At 32.9% G+C, this 19,413-nt stretch overlaps 3 protein-coding genes across 6 annotated transcripts; 1 reads left to right on the top strand and 2 right to left on the bottom strand.

The window, feature by feature from the left end:
- Positions 1-812: 812 nt before the first annotated feature.
- On the bottom strand, positions 813-6,344 carry LOC103486759 (nudix hydrolase 23, chloroplastic). Of its 3 annotated transcripts, none has more exons than XM_008444825.3 (8): positions 5,709-6,344; positions 5,173-5,304; positions 4,461-4,537; positions 4,087-4,222; positions 3,865-4,005; positions 2,808-2,866; positions 1,963-2,027; positions 813-1,069 (listed from the first exon to the last, which is right to left on the bottom strand). In XM_008444825.3, exons 1-7 carry the CDS (start codon positions 6,021-6,023, stop codon positions 1,967-1,969), a joined length of 921 nt encoding a protein of 306 aa, XP_008443047.1. In that variant the 5' UTR covers positions 6,024-6,344; the 3' UTR covers positions 813-1,069; positions 1,963-1,966. The 3 variants fall into 3 exon arrangements, with proteins under 3 accessions (XP_008443047.1, XP_008443046.1, XP_008443048.1); XM_008444824.3 differs by having other exon boundaries at positions 5,173-5,316; positions 5,709-6,298; XM_008444826.3 differs by lacking the exons at positions 813-1,069; positions 1,963-2,027; positions 2,808-2,866 and adding an exon at positions 2,916-3,375 and having other exon boundaries at positions 5,173-5,316; positions 5,709-6,302.
- A 1,614-nt stretch (positions 6,345-7,958) lies between these two features.
- Positions 7,959-12,669, bottom strand: LOC103486761 (uncharacterized). 2 transcript variants are annotated; one of them, XM_051084053.1, is made up of 6 exons: positions 12,382-12,669; positions 10,957-11,049; positions 10,306-10,432; positions 9,103-9,430; positions 8,885-8,939; positions 7,959-8,436 (listed from the first exon to the last, which is right to left on the bottom strand). In XM_051084053.1, the coding sequence occupies exons 1-6, from the start codon at positions 12,508-12,510 to the stop codon at positions 8,419-8,421; spliced, it is 750 nt and encodes a 249-aa protein (XP_050940010.1). In that variant the 5' UTR covers positions 12,511-12,669; the 3' UTR covers positions 7,959-8,418. The 2 variants fall into 2 exon arrangements, with proteins under 2 accessions (XP_050940010.1, XP_008443050.1); XM_008444828.3 differs by having other exon boundaries at positions 7,959-8,339; positions 12,382-12,667.
- A 2,789-nt stretch (positions 12,670-15,458) lies between these two features.
- Positions 15,459-19,184, top strand: LOC103486762 (actin-like). Its single transcript, XM_008444830.3, has 5 exons — positions 15,459-15,577; positions 16,541-16,610; positions 16,740-17,133; positions 17,534-18,147; positions 18,883-19,184. The coding sequence occupies exons 2-5, from the start codon at positions 16,551-16,553 to the stop codon at positions 18,946-18,948; spliced, it is 1,134 nt and encodes a 377-aa protein (XP_008443052.1). The 5' UTR covers positions 15,459-15,577; positions 16,541-16,550; the 3' UTR covers positions 18,949-19,184.
- The last annotated feature ends 229 nt before the right edge of the window (positions 19,185-19,413 follow it).

The following is a 19,413-nucleotide window of genomic DNA, read 5'->3' as shown; positions in this document are numbered from 1 at the left end:
TTATAAGGAAAAAAAGAAATTTTACTTTAAATGGAAAAAATTACTAAAAATATTTAGTAAAATCCTATAATCTATCTATCAATGATAGCTAGGGGTTGATAGACAAACCTAGAGAAATTGAATATGAGCTCTGTATTAGATTTAGAGCAAAATTTTGCCAAAAATTTTTTAGTTTTAGATAAAGATTACTAACATTTCTTTTTTCTAGTTCAACCTAAACCAGTTGAAATGTTTTTTGTGAATGTAAAGTTTACTGTAATCTGAAAAAATTAATACACTTCTCCCAATGTAATTCATTTTTATCTTTTGTACTTAAATGAGTTTCCCCTTTTTTTTTTTCCCTTTGATTGTACTATATAGTATATTTCACCAATTCCAACCAAGAAACAGCAAATTAACTAATAATTGTTAAGAGAAATGTAATAAATCCATAACAAAATTTAATTTGAATGAATGAATGCATAACATTGATCATTAGATATATTAGTCAAAAACATACCAATTTTAACCAAAAAGAAAGGGAAAATCAATTTGAGAGTTGTCTCTCCCTCTTAAGCTCCATCGAATTTTAATTTATAAAATGACATTAGTAACCCAACAAGGAGAGTTGAGTTTCGAACATTTCTATACCATTATCGATCATTCTTTTTTTTCTCTTGTTGATCATAACTTGGCCGTCAAGGCATGTGTTGAGAAGATCCAAAGATTGTCAAGCTATACTCTCAGACATCCAGTGATATCCTTGAAAGCCAATAAGATCATTCATATTTTTTGGTGTCTTTTCAACAAATTGATAACAGAACAAGAGTAGATGATGAACAATGCAAAAAATTGCACAAGCTTGCTCAAGAATTGTAATTGAATATTCAGAAGCATGAATATTCCTCTTTATCACATTACAAAAGTCAAGGTTGAATTGTTATGAACTTTAAATTGCAGATGTCTTGTCTCTACTTGAATGTAAGTGATCCATATTTCGACTTGTTGTCTCCTCAAGTTTGAAAAGAATCAGATGGGATGGGACCTAATTCCCCCCAGAAGTTCAAGTCTCACCCTTTGAGCTCCTTAGCTGCATAATGGAAAGAAAAACAGTTTAGAAAGAAGAGGAGGCATATCAAGGAAATTTAGCATTCTTCGGTCGCATCTGTCAGGTCGGATTGGATTGATCAAAGCAGTGAAGACCGACTAACTAAATTCAGAAACTTCAGAAACTCCGTTTTAAATCATTGGAAAGTGGAGGAATCCCAAGTCTTCTAAATGAACAGAAAGGAAAACAATGCAAACATAAGTAGAGTTTGTTAAGAAAGTTATTGTAAATACAATAAGTTGAGGAATTTAAGACTAATCTTGGGGAGAGGCCAAACCACTGGGAGCGCTTGAGAATTTATGTTTACAATGCCGATCTAACATGATTTTCCGATTAGGAGTCAGGGATAGCATGAAAACTGGATAACTGTCCGGTCAAATTGACTCACATTCCTGTTTCTTTTGCTCAATAACACATTTTTTTTACCAAAACCATGATAAAGGTTTTCTTTTATGGCTTTTGTCAGCGTTGGTGCTGTTTTGTGATCTTTGTCTTGAAAGATACAATAGAAGTTTCAAAGAGATTGAGGGTTCTTGTGTCGAGGTATGGTCCCTTATCATGTTTCATGTCTTTCTTTGGACTTAGATCTTCCTTCTAGGTTTTATTTGGCTAGACTGGAGCTCCTTTGCCGGGCAATATCCCTGTATTCTTCCATTTCTTCTCGGTAAAAGCATGGTTTCTTATTTATATTTATATAAACTCCCGTCAGGGCCTTATCAAGGTCAAAGGATTTAAGGAACACTCAGAAGAACCTTGAACCTCAATTCAAACGATCAATTTTGAATTAACAAATCAAAAGGGAAAGAAGAAGGGCAAATTATTCCTGCATATTTCTTTTCTATAGTATACTTATATGATTATGCAATAGGAAATACCTTGTCACAATCTTAGATGATAGTCAAGAGTATAGGCATGAATATCTGAGGCACCTGTACCAGGCCTGGGAAAAACCATTAACAAAGAAAATTAAATGCCAAGAACATGCATTTCAATAAAACGACACTTTGAAAGTGAGAGAACATCCAATGAACTAAACTGCATCAAGGCCTTTGGCAGAATATGTTTGCTAATAGGTAAGAGTAAGAAGGTTTCCACAAATCTATTTGAACTCCTGCTTGTCATTTTCCTTGCTAATTGATATTAATGATTTAGGTCTACAAATACAAAGAATATACATAAACGATTAAATATATCATAATAGGCTTTTGGGTTTGTTAGTGAATTACAGTAAAGACTCATTTACTACTTGATCGGTCAAAACTAGTTCCTCCATGCATGCATAAAATGTGAATAATACCAAAGACTCATTTTATTCATTTTTCTTGTTCTTTCTTCCCTCTGACAGGATGGAAGATTTAACATTTTTTGTAGATGTACAAGGAGGAAATGGCAGAAATGTAACCTTTTTTTATGTTTTTATGAGAGAGAGACGGGAGGGAGTCACGGCACACAAAGGATGACAGGTAGGTCGAGAAAATCCAAATTTATATATAATGAAGAAATAGGTAAATTGGATTAAATTCAAAGCAATCGCTATATCACGCATTCTTCCCTCCATGGCTTGATTAAACAGAAACTTTCTAAATCAAACTTAAATATGTATCGCAATGGTATAAAATATATCCAGAATAAATACAGAGTTTGACTTCCTATATCAGAAAAGAACTCAGATTCACATTCTGAAACATGCATTTTATCGAATATGTGAATTTTAGAGTACCTTTTATTGATGGTCCCATAGTGGAATGTGGTTCTTCCTGCCTTGACATCCTCAACATACTGCAATCAGATGTACAAGATACGGTTGCTTAAAGCCTTAAAGTATTTTGTAGAAAAGTTAAGGCCACTCAGTAACCACTCAAGATGTCAGGTTGTTAAGAAATTGGTGTCTATTATTTACATTGTCCTTTTGGAATGAAACTTGGGCCTCGTTTCAACAAATGTTTAGATTTTCTTGGGGCCTACACCTTTTTATGATAACAAGGTTCAAAATGTGCTGGGGTCATCCTTGTAGTATTTGACTAGAGAGAAATAGAAGAACATTTAATATTAGGCAAACGATTGGTGTATGAATAAGCAAAATTCCATACATCTCATGACAGAGAGTTGAATAATGAACAAAGATTAACCAAGGTATAGCTTTATGTTTTACATAATACTTTATCTCGCATTCTTTTAAATTGGAGCCTGTTCTGCATTTTGTTCTCCTAGGTTTTGCTAGCTTTTTTGGCTTCTTTTGGCCTGTGCTTTCCCTTTTGAATTGCCTGCTTGCGTTCTTCATGTTCTCTCTTCATCAAATAAAGGGGGAAAAAAGAAAGAAAGAAAAAAAAAAAGTTTTCCATAATACTTGCTCTTAGTCCTAGACTTTATTTGTAATTTCTCACAGTTTCAGTTTTTCAAAAAATAGGATTCTAACTTTTTCTTTTTCGAAAAAGGTAGAAACAAGAAACTAGCTGCATTGACAATACTTAGTTCCTAGTTTCTCGTCTAATTTTGATTTCTTAGTCTCTATTTCTTGTTACTGACTTGCTAGTTTCCAACACATCGGTGAAGTTGCTATTCTAAACAAGTATTTTCTCATATATTGCGAAGCAAATATCAATAATAAAGATGTATTTCATTTTCACTAATTAAATTTCAAGTCAATCTTTTCTATTTAGCAATTTTAAAATTTAGATAACAAGAACTATGTTAAAAAAAACTCGAACCATGAATGTTCAACATATGGGTCTCTAATGTACAAAATTCAAATGTACTGATGTTCAAAAGACACATACCAGTCTTAAGGTAACCAGCATGGATGAAAATGCAAGAGAATCAAAAGGTATATCGTCAAGAGGAAAAAGGCGGCACTCAAGGGATTCAGGACCAGGAGAGAAATGGGGTTTCTTCAACTTTCCCACGAAAATTATATACGTCTGCAAAAAGAAACATGAATTATGTCATATTAAGTATATTGGACACCAAAATATGATTAAGGAAAATAAGTTTCTTCTTACTTGGCCAATTAGAGGGATGTCTAACTGAGCAAAAGGGGATGTAACTTCCACTTCTGCATTTGCTTCTTCCAAGGTTTCCCTAATTGCACCATCAGCTGCTGACTCCCCAATTTCCAAGTAACCAGCTGGAAGAGTCCTATTGAACAACTAGATCTCAAATACAATTATAGAAGTTGTCAAAGAAGGAAGGATTCATTAAGTAAATGTCAAAAAGTTATTTGCTGCAGAATCAAGGACTTTTTTTTTTTTTTTTGGCTTTTCAGAACACCAGAATCTAACTTTTGGTTTTCATCACAAAATTGAACAGTTTTTGCAATTGGGTAGGTGGTTTTCCTTTTCCCTTTCTTATCTCTAAATGTCATCTACATACATACCAAAGGCCATAAGAAGGCTCGATCTTCCTCCTACAAAGTAAGACCTTGTTTTCGTGATGAATCAAACAACCCACCACCTGCAAATATCAAATCCAGAAAACAGGTAAAGAATTGCATTTATCCTTGTAGAGGAATAAACCAATGACCAAGAAAATATAGCAAAGTCCACAACGCACTTTCCAGATAAGAAATGCTTATAGGTTGCATATAAAAACTCTTCAATGCTAGCATAATATCTAGCTCTAATACAAATTCACAAAGGGAAAAAATAAATGTAGAAACATAAAGTAAAATCAGGAAGTGCAAATTATAACAATATAGGGCAAAATATATTTCCAAATGTCGATATATGCTTACAAGAAAACCATAACCAAATAGAAAACTACGATATATGCATAAACATTCAGATCTTGCTTACAAGTAAACTGCTGCTAGATAACAGATTATAGTAAAGCAAACCCGATTCAACTCTCAACAGTTATCTTTCTCACTGAATTGAATCTTGTTCTTAAACTCAATTTCAGTAATTACATTACCTATTTAGTAATCCAAAAAAATACCTTACTGACAAATTTTAAAAATGGCCTAGCAAACTGCACAAATTCATTCCATCCTAATCTTAAGCATAGTTAGTTGTGAGCAATAGAAAATCCAATGTTTATATCGCAACTGCGCAGAGTGATCAAAGATCATACAAATACAAGAGTATTACCATCTTCGGATTTTGATACGTTATCCTCCCACAAACTGTGCAAATAGCTCTCAATTTCTCCTCTCCATCAGGTATTCCATGCTTTGTTTGACCTCCACACCACTGACAGAACCGTATATTACGAATTTTTTCCTGCATAAGAGACTTTATTTATTTCATATAGCCCAGCCAGTACAATGAATAAAAAAGTTAAAGCCAATGAAATGAAATGAAATGCACACAAATCCCCAAAAGTAAGAAATATTTCGTTAATAAAACAAAAACCTTTTTATGCTTCATTTATCATCATTGTCTAGTTCTCTAATAAATAATAGCAAGCCATCTTGTTGGCTATCTGTTTCTAACATTATGAAGAGCACTAATATAATAAGGCAGCATTCCACTTTCCCCCAAATACAGAAGTAATAATCACAGTCAACCCAAATGAAAGAAAACAGGCAACATAAGTGAAATTGATTCTGACCAATCAAAAGAATGACTCACAAGATGAATAAAAAAAATTTAAAGAAAACCAGTCAATAAAAAGAATGACTCACAGAAGAGTGAACTACAGTTGAAGATGATGGCGGAGGAGATTCTGACATAGACAAAGGAGACGAGGAAGTGCCTTCTTGATTTGCCTCAGAACATGTAGACCCACAAAATGCTTTGAAAGAACCAGTTCGAGGAGCCAAGAACAGGGAAGCGGAGCTAGAACATGACAATATTGAAGAAGAACAAGATAATGAAGACGACGCTGACAACCGTTTAGAAGAGATGGAAGTAAGACTGAATCCAACAATGCTATTGGGTTTCAGAAGATTTGAAACAAACCCAGATGAGCAACCGAACAAATGAACAGACTTTAGCATTATCTATCTTCAATTTCTTCGAATCTGTATGGAATTTGAAGTCGTAAAGCGTAATCGAACCAACGAAAAGCAGCACCTAATGAGGAGTTTGTAAATCATTTCACCTCTTTCCTTCCATTTTTTCCAATTGGGACGTGCCAGCAATCAGAACACAGCAGCATCAAAGGTTAAACCCAAATATCGCGTTGAATTGTTGAGTTCTGAAAATTTGGGCGAATGTTCTTCGGATTCAACTCAATCGGTGACGTCCTTATCCATTAAACATTGGTTACGGAATATTAGGCGAAAAGTTCAATTTATTTACTGCATTAAGGTGAAGTTTCCGCGGGGGATCACACTTTTATGAAACTAATTCTCTTTCTATTTATATCTATTTTGGTTACAAACTTTTAAGAACATCTATATGAATTTCTGAACTTTTAAGAAATATTACTTTGTTAGTATTTAGTTAACCCATTCACCAAATTGACTTCTCTAGTTTTTATAGATTTAGCATGTTACCCAAATGGATGAATGAAAATAAATCTCGTTAATTTATTCTATAAAACTTTTGTGCCACATTGATGAATAAACTCAAAATTTAATTTAGTTTATTTTTTCTTCGAAACCAAGATCTCTCTCATCCCTCCTTAGCCCTCCCACACTTTACTATTTCTTTTTAAGATTAGAATTTTGAAGCAAATCATAAGTAAATTGAGTAAAAAAAAATAGAACATGTTTATACTAACATTCATGACAACGTAATATAAACTATAAAATAAAATAAGTACAATTTAGGTATAAATAAACTCTAGAAACTTGGAGACAAAATATTCTCACAATGAATGACTCTTTGTCCACCTGAAAAAGGAAGAAAAATGAAACATCTCAATCAACTTAAGACATAAAAAAATTGTAGAATGTTAATGCGTCAAAATGTCACAAATAAAATTTGAAAAGTGAAATGACCTTTTGAGTTATAGGATAAAACATCAAACTACCACTTGACCTAACTGAAAATTAAAACCATTGATTTTTAAGAACGACTGTATTCTTTGACATCTAGTCATCATTCACGTATAAAAAACATCTGATCTAACAAGAGGGACCAAATCACCGAAATATATTCTTTTTTCTTAAAATTTAGAGACTAAAACATACACTTTTAAGAGTTTATAAATCATAACGGAATAAAATACAAAGTTAAGTTAATTACCAAACAAATGTTTAGTTTTTTTTTTTTCGTCCATTTAATTTCAGAAAATTGAATGTTAGTAAAAAAATAAGTTTGATCAATGCTCTAATTAACTATTGGCGGTTTCGGCCAAAACTCATAAATTCTATCGACGGCAGAAAAAAGAGTCTAACTCCAATGTTGTCTTTCTCTAAAAGTTTGTCAATTTCACGAGTTTATATCTAAATTGGGAAGTAAGTTGATGAAAATAAAAGTTTAGAATTAAAATGGTTATAATGGATTAATTTATGAACAAAAATAAATTGTAACTTTCTTTTTGGTGCACCACCCATCATTTTCTCTTTCTAAAACTATGCTTAATAATTCTAATTTAAAAAAGTTCAAACAATTATTTAACATGATTGCATTAACTTATTTACACTTTTATAATGCGAAGGTTTAACTAATCTAATTGTGTATGACTACCGATATAAAAACATGTCTCGTCAAAGTAAATTTAGCTTATTGATAATTGACATAATATTACACCATGAAAGTTGACTTCAATCTCACATTTTTCCAACATAAATTTCTTCCCAGAAAAAGAAAAGAAAAAACAAGAGAATAGAGATTTTCGAAATTTGGTAAAAACGGAAACAAGATGCCCAGTAAATCTCTGAACAAGCTCTATTGGCAAGACCCTTTTTTTCACTTCATCGATCAAAAAATTACCAACCAACACTGAACAGTCAAATAAGAGATAGCTAACGACTACATGTGTATTTTTCAAAATGTTCTTATTCCATAGTCTCAAACATGTTATAAACTAAGTAGTTCGATACAGTTAAAAACAACAGTAAATTATACAACTTTCCTACTATAATTATTGATACCGTATAAAAATGGACACAGTAGTACTCTTTACGTCTTGCCAAACAAATTGTCAGCATTAAATAATAACCAAAACTTCAGATATGACGGTCCCAATATCATATCAAAAAAGTGTTGAGATCAAGATATGAAAGAAAAAGCGTGACAGCATCCTTAATGATCTGCAATAGGTTGGAATTTGGATGAAGATGCTATCCTTAATTTACCGCTAACTTGTCGCACAATGATTGATATGCCACACTGCAAACTTTGAACTTCTCCTCCGCCATCACCTGCATTTGTGTTATCATTCAGCATTGCAGCATACAGATACTGACAGATTGGTATGTCTATCCTATTGATATTGGGGGTTCATGGTGGTGCTACCACCTATGAAGCAGAGATATGGATATGATAGAGAGACACGTGAATTTACGAAAATATAGGACACATATATAACAAGGAGATAGTTATCAAAATATGTCATTTCTATACATCTAAAAATATTCTAAGTCGGTAAGTTTATGCATTTATATCACCTATAAAAAGAAGTTTAAAGTATTTTGCACTCAAAATTTATTATTTTTGTCCTATAATCTTCTCTTTTTTTGTATAATTTTTTTTGTATATATATTTGTATAATTTTTCATATCTATGTAGTAATTAACAAGGATTCACAACATATCTAGCAATGGCCTATATTTGACTTTATACAACTAGAGTGTAAAGTATATCTATCGTGCTAACGAGTGTTTGAAGTTTGTCCAACAAGTGTCTAAGTGTCCAAATTTTGGCATGCTAACATGAAATGCTAGCTCAATGCTCCTTAGACTACTACCTTGGAGGAACCTTGGTGACGATCTGGATGCCATTTCATTGCACATGCTCGATACCTAAAATGGAAGAAAAAGGTTCAAAAGATTGAAGAAAGTACAGAAATTGAAAGAGAGGATTGAAAAGAAAGCCTTTCAGCATCGCTGATTCTCTATCAAAGACAAGATAGAATGCGCTACACTTGAGTGATGCAAAGTCAAAATACTCAGAATGAAAGCTCACGCATTTTTAACATCTTCAAGTTTGAGTGGACCAGACGCTTGTAGTCCAAGAGCAAGCCTATGCGACACCAAATTTGCATCCGAATCCTCATATCCATTAAAAGAGTCATAATCTTCATCGACCCTATGTTGCCAGCTCCAAGATCTCCCATAGTTATTTGACTTATATTGCCATGTCCAAGATCTCCCATAGTTACTTGAGTTATTTGTTGAACTCCTCCATTGAGGATTCTCTTCATTAATAAAAGACCAGTAATAAGACCGATATCCACCAAATGCAGATCGGAAGACAGTCTCAACATCAGGATCATCTTCAGTAAACTCAAAACCTGATGAGGAAGAATGAGAACAAAAATTCAGAGAGAACTAGCCGAGTGAGAGTTTTATTTTCTTAGAACAAATGAAAGTAACTTTTAATTTTCTAATCACAGATTTTGTGAATAGAAGATTTTTTTATTCTTTATATATATTTTTTTTCAAGATTTGTGAATAGTGATTTTAATTTTATTTTTTGAAATATTAGTGATTTTAGTTTCCCACATGCTGAACTTTACAGAAGCCATTTGATCCTAATTCTTAAAAGTAAAAACGATTATGGGAGCAATAACATTAACACTTCGTTTGGTAGCCATTTGTTTTTTGGTTTTTGGCTTGTTTCAAAAAGATCATAAAAAGTACGTAAATCTCTTTGTTATGTTATCCAAAATCCTCCTATGTTTTAAAAAACTAAAGTCATATTTCTAAATAATTTGCCAAACAAGCTAGATATCTCAATTTAACACCATTAAGGAATAAGAGCAGCAGTCAACATGATTTTAAAAATGTTAGAGAGATCCGAAATGGATATACAGCCATCACCAATGTAATCAAAGAAATGGCTCATCTCTCCAAAAAAAAAAGTCATGACTTAGAACTATGAAGGAAAAATATTTTTTAGAAATAATTGTAAATGAAACCAAGTGTTGCAATACATGTCACACCAGTCCTTTTACTTGCAAACCATTATGAGTGCCGATATACATTAGTAACAACTCCTCGGCTTATGAGTAACAACTCCTCAACTTCTAGATCGTAAAAACAAATAGACGGTTTAGATGATATTATTTATTAATTCCTCTTTTTTCTTTTTTACATTAAAACAAAAAAGAGTGAGTGCCAAGATACATTAGTATTGTGGAGGATATGTAATAAAGAGGTTACTTACTTCTGCTCGAACACCCTGATCTCTGGTTGATCCTGTCTCTTTTAGAGCCCCTAAATGAGTGCCTTTTAAACCATGAAGTGCCACTACTCGAGGAAGGATCATTAGCCTCAACCTCATCCCGCCAACTCTGAAATACCGAAAGCAACAAGGATGATGCAAAAATCCTTTTGAAAGTAAAACCACATTTAATACTATTCAGGTCAAAACCGAAATGTTTTGAACTTTTATGAGCAGGATATCCAGGATCATCAGTCAGATGTTAATTCTTAGTTAACAAGTCCAGCCACAAGCATAGAGATGACCTTGTGTGAAGCAGTAACTAAAGTTAAAAAAAAAAAAAATTGGACTGCGACTGAGAAGACTTGTCCAAATGAACAAGGTTACTGAAATGGCTTTCAAAAGGTGATGAAAACTCTAATTTCTACCTTTTATTCTAGCATCATAAAAAAAGGAATAATTTTCATCTTTGAGATTCTAACAAGAGAACCATAGAGCCTCCTCACAATGCAAAGATGAAACTTCAATTCATAGAGTTTTATCAATGGACCCTATCTCCTATGAGCTATATGAGTATCAAAAGCTGATTTCAAAGAAGAAGCGGGATAATGGAAAAGGATTGAGTAGCGAAGTTAACAGGGCGACTAATGCAACCTGAAAGAGGAATTCTGCATAGGCACTGACATTGCGCAGCAATGATTGTTTTGTATTAATCCTTCTAAAACTCTTCGTATAGTGGTTGCATCTCTGCAGAAAAGTGTATGAATATTAGTACAAAACATAAAGCAAGAGATTCATTATAGGGAGTGTTCATTTTGAGCAACTAGTTAGTATCCAGGTTGCTATGCAACAATAATAAGTTCAAAAGAATCAAAGAAAAAAATGGTCTACGCAGTCTCTTTATCGATGACACTTCTTATCTCGAGTCTCAGAAAACACACCGCTAAATCTCATAAAGTCTGGCTCTCAAACATCTCAGGTTGCAGCCTACCATCTAAAATTCGAAGAGATAAGAAATCCATAACAAAATAATAGTAAGATTTAAAGTATTAGAGTACAGGAGACATTGTTATTCAAATTCTACTATATCAAACAGAATTGCCAAAAAGCAACCCTATACGTGACCGCATTCAGAAAATTCAACAAGGAAAAGGAAGTTAAGTAGTTTGCTTCACATCATCTAATGCGCCTATGGACTAGTAATCCTGCAAATGATTTGAAAAAAACAGAGAAGGGTTCCATGATTTGAAAAAGCGTTTGATGATCGGGGAGTTTCACCTCCATTCGACCTTTCAAAGAGAAAGACCGTTTTTTGTGGTTCACAAGTGTGTGTGTGTTTTATTGTGGGATATTAATTTCGGGAGGAGAGGAACAATAGAATGTTTTGAGGTGTGGATAAGGGACCCTTGTGAAGTTTGTCCATGCTTCTCTTTGGGCTATGATTTTGAATACTTTTTTGAAATTATTCTCTAAGCAATATTTTACTTAGTTGGAAACCTTTTCTCTAGTGGAGTTCATTCTTGCGGGCTTGATTATTTTGTACTAAGAGGGAATAGAGTACTTCTGTACTTGCAGCCATATCATCCATTCACAGTCACTGCTAATGCAAACTAATCAATTTCATGACTAATAACTAATAAATCCTTATATTCAACTTGGTCATAACGTGTTCATTAGCTAGAATGGACAGATGGCGATTGAATGCTACAGGAACTGGAGGCCAAATTGAAGTATAGCTGATTTGTTAAGTGATTCCACTTTTTAAGAGATTGTATTGCTCAAAAATTCAGAAATAGTTCTATCAAACACATTCTTGCCGCCTCTGAAAACTTGCCCAACCAAACCTAGACTCACTAAATTCTCCCTCCAAAAACAGAAGATTCAAACTCAATATACAAAATCTGCAATTTCACATCAGAAAGCCCAAAATACACTAATTTGAACGATGCAACATACCATTCCTTTTATTAAAAAAATCCAAGTAAGAAGGATTACGGTATCATCCACGCTATGGTTATCCATATAAAGCAAGCACCATAAGACCAAACGATATTAACAATTGCATCAGAAGAAACTCACAGAATCCCAATGACTGCGTCTTTTGCGGTCGAGAACAGACGTAGAATGAAAAAAAGCAGTTTTCAAGCCAAAACAATCTGCCTGGGGATTGAGGAGTGCCGTTTTGATGCCGCCGCCGCCGTTCATCATCTGGAAATAGAACGATTAAAGCCCCAAAAATAGTAGAGCGAAGGAGAATGGTGGGTAATAAGTAAATAAGTTAAATGGAACTCTTTTGCTCCTCCAGAGAGTGAATGAAAGCGGCCATGGATCGGGGTCGGTTTGAGCTCAGAGATATACGTAGTAGACTTATCTGTTTTATTTTATTAACCTTAAATTATACAAATTGCTGCCAACCAAAAAAATAATAATAATAGATTAATTAATTATCAAATGACAAAACTGTTTTTATAAGATAAAAATATTCCATAAAATCTAAAATTTTATTATATTTTATAATAATTTTGTTTCATCTTGAATACAATAAATAAATTTCTAAACTTTTATATTTTGTGCTTAACGAATTCGTAAATATATTATATATATTTATATATAATCAAGTTTATTGATTTAATAGAATACATCAAATTAAAGTTTTTGACATGTTTAATAACTTATTGGATTGGACCTATAAAATACCAACAGCTAATCTTTTTACAATATTGCATGCTAGCATTGGAAATAAGAAACAAAATATCTTAACCTATAATTTGATGGGCAAGAAAAAATGGGAAACAGAACCTACATTCATCAAAAGAGACACTCTCTAAAGTTTTTTCTTTTATCTTTCTTTAAAGTTTAATAAAAAAATAGTAATAAAAGTATTGATTTATTCGATATCTTATTTACTAATTGGTTGTACAAGAAGGATAGAAGATTCAAATGAACTGTTAGTGGTGATTTTCGGTTGTTGCAAGTTTACTCAAAGATTTTGAAAGTAGTTTTGTTTATTAATGCGATAATTTTATCTCTCTTCAATATTCGAATCTTTATCGAGGACGTTGATTTCTATGTGAACAAATATTTGATATTCATTGCTATTTTTCTATTCCTCCAGAGAAAAATTAAGTGCTAATTTGTAATTTCGACATCTTTTAAAGTTATTATCCGATTTGGAAATATATCTTCGTATTTTTATAGAGATCGTAAAATTAGTAGTCATCCACCAATTTGAAACCAAACATCATTTGTCTATATATAATATTATCCTAAACCTTCGTATATAATAGAAATTCGTTAGTTTGAATGAGATTTAGGGATATGACCGGTGTAGGGTTGATTTGAAATAACAATTAAAACTCAATACTTAATACTATTATAAATTATCATCGATGCATACTTATTTCAAATATCTATTCTTCTATATTAGTGAAAGTAAACTTAGTTTAGCAATAATTGATACAACTTTCTATTATAAAAGTGAGAGGTTCGATCATTTATTTTCACCATTGTTGTACTAACAAAATTGAAATATTATTAAAGAGTAGTTTTAAAGATATATGAAACGTGAAAAATGAACAAAATAAATTTAACTCGACGTGAAGTTTTTTTAGAAGTAGGAAGATTTGAGACATAATTCTCTTAGTCATTAGTGCATTGGACTAGCCAAACATATATTAATCTAAATAATTTGATTTTAAGTGTTCAAAATCAAACAAGTTTTTTTTTTTTTTACAATAAGAATGCATTCAAACCACTAACCATCATTACAAACCTCCTCATTAAATTAAGGCGGAGGAGCGAAGAGTCCGGAATAATACAACGAAGCGAGAAGAAGATCAGATGGGCCATAGAAAAACTCTGCTCAATTCCCACTTACAGCAGTCGAGCGGGTCAAATGGTGCGTCGTGCCATGCTCAGAACACAACAAAAATCCCAATCTCTTTGACAAAACAAGGTAACTCAGACAAGTTCGTACTCTTAAGCAAAATAGCGTTAATGATCAGCTCACTACAATCAGATTTGATTCCTAAAAAAGAGGGCAAACTACAAGAGAAATAGTCAAATAAAGCACTCAAGCCACGACACATCGCCAAAGCTTCAAGGGACTTAATCGCCCAACCACGAAAGTAAAAATCTTAGTTGGAATCTTTCCCTTTTTAACACATTTCCAAACCCCATACTAAAGAACAACTTTTTTTTAGTAGGGCCATTTTTTAAGGAAAAAATAAATAATAATAAAGACACCCTCACTTTCTTAGCAATAACAAGTTGTCCTATAGGTTTTCACCTTATTTTAGAAGCTTTTGTTTATTATTATTAATTATTAATGTTAAGAAATATGTATTTTTTTTTTAGTTATCCAAAAATATAATCACTTCTAAATTTATTCATAAATTGTTCAATCTGTGAATTTATATTCGAAAAAAGAGTTAGTGTTATACTAATAAAATTATATATAGAATTGGAGTTTTAATTTATGAATTTTTTTTATATGTGAGATTAGCAATCTTGTAGTCTGAAAGAAATAACCTTAAATATAACAAACAAACAAATACTTTATTTTATTGTTTTTATTTTGCTTCATTCTAAGCAAATACTTTTTAATTTGGGATATGCAAATATTTTATATTATTACTTTCTATAAAAATTTGTAATTGATTTTTAGTAATATCTCATTAATTTTAGTTGTCCAAATATCTCCAAATTTTTACCATAAATTTAATTTGTTTAGATACATTTAAATTCTTCTAAATTTAGAACAATTCATAAATATTTACTCATATTAAGAATATGAATTATAAAATGGAAAAAAAAAAAGATTCATAAAATAAAAACAATTACAAACATGTGTAATATTTTAATACGTGTTAAAAAAAATTAATAATGGGAAGAATATTGGGAAATGTAATAATAATAATAATAATGAAGTAATTGAATTCCGAATTTAACCCTGGTCAACGAGAGGAGAGGATCGTCCGATGTGAAGGGCATAACGGTCCAGGAGAAGGCGATGACCGAAAAGTTAGACAGCTAGATCCAACGAGAATTTGACGCGTGCGATCAGAGATTCCGAATAGACGGTCACGATTTGCGGAAAGGTAATGATGTGGGTTGATTTGCTTTTTCGCATTCCTTTTTAAAAACAAGAAAGGGAGGGACGGGGGCGGGTAGTTTCTTTCTTTTTCTTTCCTTCTTTGTTCTCCATTGCCATTGCCATTGCCATTGCCACCACCTTCGCAGTTTCAAGAACACGAAGAGTTTCTTGATTTCTAAGGTATTATCAATAGATCCTAATTTCTTACTTTTTTTTATTTTGATTTTCTACGAGGATGATGTTCTGAATCCCCAAGACGGTAAGCCACTGTTTGATCTTTTTTTCACGTCGATTTGCGTTGATGATACGAGCATTCCTGTTTTTGTTTCCGCATTGTGTTTGGATTGGATTTTCTTTTTTTTTTTATTTGGAAATGACGATGGATTCTGTGATTGATATCAGCTCAGAAATCGTGATCGTGTAAAAAATTTTAGGTGATTCATTTATTGTATGTTGAATTGGGTTGATCTTATCAGTTTTTGGTTTCGCATTGTGGTAGATTTATTTTCTCTTTGTTATTTTGGAAATTTTGATGGTTATGTAATTAATATCAGTTTGAAAACAATGATCGATAAATTTTGTTTGTGGTGATTTATTTATTGAATAATGAATTGCGTCCATCATCGCATTGTGTTTGGATTGGAAATTTCATTGTTATTTTGGGAATTCTGGTGGATTAAGTGTTATCGATTAATAAATATAAGCTCAGAAATGATGATCGAGCAATTTTTCTGCGGTGATTTGTTTACTGTATGTTGAATTGTGTTGATCGTGTCCTTTAATTTTTTGCATTGTGTTTAGATTTAAGTTTTCGTTATTTGGAAAATGCTGCTGGATTATGTGATTAATATGAGCTCACGAATAAGGATTGGACAAAATTTCTCCGATGATTCGTTCTAGTTTATATTTCTTTTGGTATATTTCTCTTGTAAGGATCCGTAGAATTGGATCGGATGTTGAAAATGTGCAGCCTAAATGGGCTAAATTACTTAGTTTTGGTGTTCTGTTAACATGTTACAATATTTTTTATTTTTTACGTGTAAGAATTCTAGAATTCTTTACTTTTCATATCGGGGGATTGATCTGAAGATGATTGTAATTTTAATCTGAATGTCGGCAATAATTTGCGACTTTTTGCTGCAGACAATTCACGATGGCAGATTCCGAGGATATTCAGCCTCTCGTTTGTGATAATGGAACAGGGATGGTCAAGGTATTGATCCGACATCCATGAACATCGCGTTACAGTTACACCTTTTTGGGTTTTTTTATTTTGCAATCGCCTTTCTTACTAGCATTACAATTTATATTTTGCAACAATTACTGACACTACTATCTGTAGGCTGGATTTGCTGGAGACGATGCTCCAAGGGCTGTATTCCCTAGCATTGTTGGTCGTCCCAGACACACCGGTGTTATGGTTGGTATGGGCCAAAAGGATGCCTATGTTGGTGATGAAGCTCAATCGAAGAGAGGTATTTTGACTTTAAAATATCCCATTGAGCATGGTATCGTTAGCAATTGGGATGATATGGAGAAAATTTGGCATCACACTTTCTACAACGAGCTTCGAGTTGCTCCAGAAGAGCATCCAGTTCTGCTCACCGAAGCACCATTGAATCCCAAGGCGAATAGAGAGAAAATGACCCAAATAATGTTTGAGACTTTCAACACTCCCGCTATGTATGTTGCTATCCAGGCCGTCCTTTCCCTTTATGCCAGTGGTCGCACAACCGGTAAACGATCTATTACCTTTCTCCAAATGTTTTTTATCTTTTCATTGTTATTAAGGAGATGGATAGAACTAAAGATGTTTATACAGAAACAACCTTGTATAGTTTTCTGATTCAGTTTACCTTAACATCATCATACCCAACTTTCCATAATGAATAACCCCTTTAGGCCCCTCCCTTCACTCACAAACACAAGCAAACTTTATCAGATTAATTTTCATTGTCTAAGGAGCTGTTCAATTGATGTAAAAGGTTCCTCTCCTCTATCAAAGTACATATATTTTTTATTATCTTCTCTAGGGCTAGGTTAGAAATTGTGTAGTTTGATATGTTTTATTATATTTTCTTTGTGCCTTGCTTTGGTCTTCATGTATGTATATTATGGGTTGTTTTGAACTCGTAGGGATCGTTTTGGATTCTGGTGATGGTGTCAGCCACACAGTTCCAATCTACGAAGGGTATGCTCTCCCACATGCCATCCTCCGTCTAGATTTGGCTGGCCGTGATCTCACAGATGCTCTAATGAAAATATTGACTGAACGTGGCTACTCGTTCACCACCACCGCCGAGCGTGAAATTGTGAGAGACATGAAGGAGAAACTAGCTTACATAGCCCTGGATTACGAGCAAGAGTTAGAGACATCAAAAACCAGCTCTTCAGTGGAGAAGAGCTATGAACTACCAGATGGACAGGTGATCACTATTGGTGCTGAAAGATTCCGATGCCCTGAAGTTCTCTTCCAGCCATCCATGATAGGGATGGAAGCAGCTGGTATTCATGAAACCACGTACAATTCTATCATGAAGTGTGATGTCGATATTAGAAAGGATCTCTACGGCAACATTGTCCTCAGTGGCGGTTCCACCATGTTCCCTGGCATTGCTGACAGGATGAGTAAGGAGATCACTGCATTAGCTCCAAGTAGCATGAAGATCAAAGTGGTAGCACCACCTGAAAGAAAGTACAGTGTCTGGATTGGTGGCTCCATTTTAGCTTCCCTCAGCACTTTCCAACAGGTATACACATCATTTCTATATAGATCAAATTTTACTCATCATATCATCTACTCCGAAACTCAACATTATAATTACCCTTATTATATAGCATGTGGTTAATAAAAGTTAATATGTGTATTTTAAAGAAGAATATGGATATAGAAACCGGACCTTAACATAGACACGATGGTAGGTCATCAAAATCTAGACACTGACACAACAAGAACCCTAATTCTTACACAAGGAAAATTAAAGTCAACAACTCTATGGTTTTATATGCTTAAGAATAAAAGATTGATGTATTTTGTTTTTACACTATTATTTTTGTGGTAAATTACTACTTAGTCATGTGCTTAACATAAGCCTTCTTTTTCACTTTGTACCACTAGTATCTAACACATATTTATTGGACTAATAAATGTCCAATAACTATTTGGACTATCTAAGCATCTAACATCCAAACTGAATTATCAAGCTCTTCTTAGACGATATGTGTTTTAATCTAACAAGAGAAATTAGTGTACGTATGTGTTTAATGAGTATTGTATTCACTTTGTACCGCTAGTACCTAACACATATTTTTATTGCACTAATAAATGTCTAATAACTACTAGAGTGCCCAAGTATATGACACTTTATCCCAACTGAAGTATTAGCTTCTTAGTCGTGTGTTTTGATCCTAGTGTCCACATGTAATTAATAATAATAGATCAAGATAATTGAGTGATTTACAAAATCTTGTGTGATTCAATACAGATGTGGATTGCTAAGGCAGAATATGATGAATCTGGGCCATCAATTGTCCACAGGAAATGCTTCTGATTTATTTGAAGCAAAAAGGTGGAAAGGGAACTTATACTATACACATGACAAAGCTTTCCTATCTCAAGTGGTTTTGCTTATTTTTACCTTTTTCTTTTCTTTTCTTTTTGTTCATCATTCTTTGTTCTCATGGTTATTTCATTCTGCTTTTTCTATTCTTCTTCTTTCTTTGTTTTGCTGCTGCAACATTGAACATGAAAAGCAACCCAATAGCATTCAAGGTTCGATTTTTTTCCTTTTTCCTTTTTTTTTTTTTTTTTTTTTTTTTAATTTTTACCGTTGTTTTTTCTTGTAGAGATCAAATCACTGATTTGGATTTTATTGAGTTGGATTTTTTAAAAAAAGAAATTAATCATGTCAGACGAATTTTGCAAGTCAATGGAAGTTTTAAATTCTTGAAAAGAACCAAAACATTATAAATTTGATGATCATCATGGCCACTTATCAATTATCAATTAGATTAGG

The sequence above is a fragment of the Cucumis melo genome, chromosome 4, assembly GCF_025177605.1.
Source record: "Cucumis melo cultivar AY chromosome 4, USDA_Cmelo_AY_1.0, whole genome shotgun sequence".
In the NCBI taxonomy this organism is placed as follows: domain Eukaryota; kingdom Viridiplantae; phylum Streptophyta; class Magnoliopsida; order Cucurbitales; family Cucurbitaceae; genus Cucumis; species Cucumis melo.
Note: the sequence above shows the minus strand (reverse complement) of the source record. Positions and strands in the feature narration are given on the sequence as shown.

What these genes read in the sequence shown, in the direction of transcription:
- LOC103486762 (XM_008444830.3), top strand. Translation starts at nt 16,551, where the DNA reads ATGGCAGATTCCGAGGATATTCAGCCTCTCGTTTGTGATAATGGAACA. An exon ending in TGCCAGTGGTCGCACAACCG is followed by an intron (nt 17,134 to 17,533) that starts GTAAACGATCTA and finishes TTGAACTCGTAG; the next exon opens with GGATCGTTTTGGATTCTGGT. An exon ending in CCCTCAGCACTTTCCAACAG is followed by an intron (nt 18,148 to 18,882) that starts GTATACACATCA and finishes GATTCAATACAG; the next exon opens with ATGTGGATTGCTAAGGCAGA.
- LOC103486761 (XM_008444828.3), bottom strand. Translation starts at nt 12,510, where the DNA reads ATGATGAACGGCGGCGGCGGCATCAAAACGGCACTCCTCAATCCCCAG. An exon ending in ATGCAGAATTCCTCTTTCAG is followed by an intron (nt 10,433 to 10,956) that starts GTTGCATTAGTC and finishes TCGGTATTTCAG; the next exon opens with AGTTGGCGGGATGAGGTTGA. An exon ending in GTCACCAAGGTTCCTCCAAG is followed by an intron (nt 8,340 to 8,884) that starts GTAGTAGTCTAA and finishes ACACAAATGCAG; the next exon opens with GTGATGGCGGAGGAGAAGTT.
- LOC103486759 (XM_008444824.3), bottom strand. Translation starts at nt 6,023, where the DNA reads ATGCTAAAGTCTGTTCATTTGTTCGGTTGCTCATCTGGGTTTGTTTCA. An exon ending in CGTATCAAAATCCGAAGATG is followed by an intron (nt 4,538 to 5,172) that starts GTAATACTCTTG and finishes TGATATTTGCAG; the next exon opens with GTGGTGGGTTGTTTGATTCA. An exon ending in GAGCCTTCTTATGGCCTTTG is followed by an intron (nt 4,223 to 4,460) that starts GTATGTATGTAG and finishes GTTGTTCAATAG; the next exon opens with GACTCTTCCAGCTGGTTACT.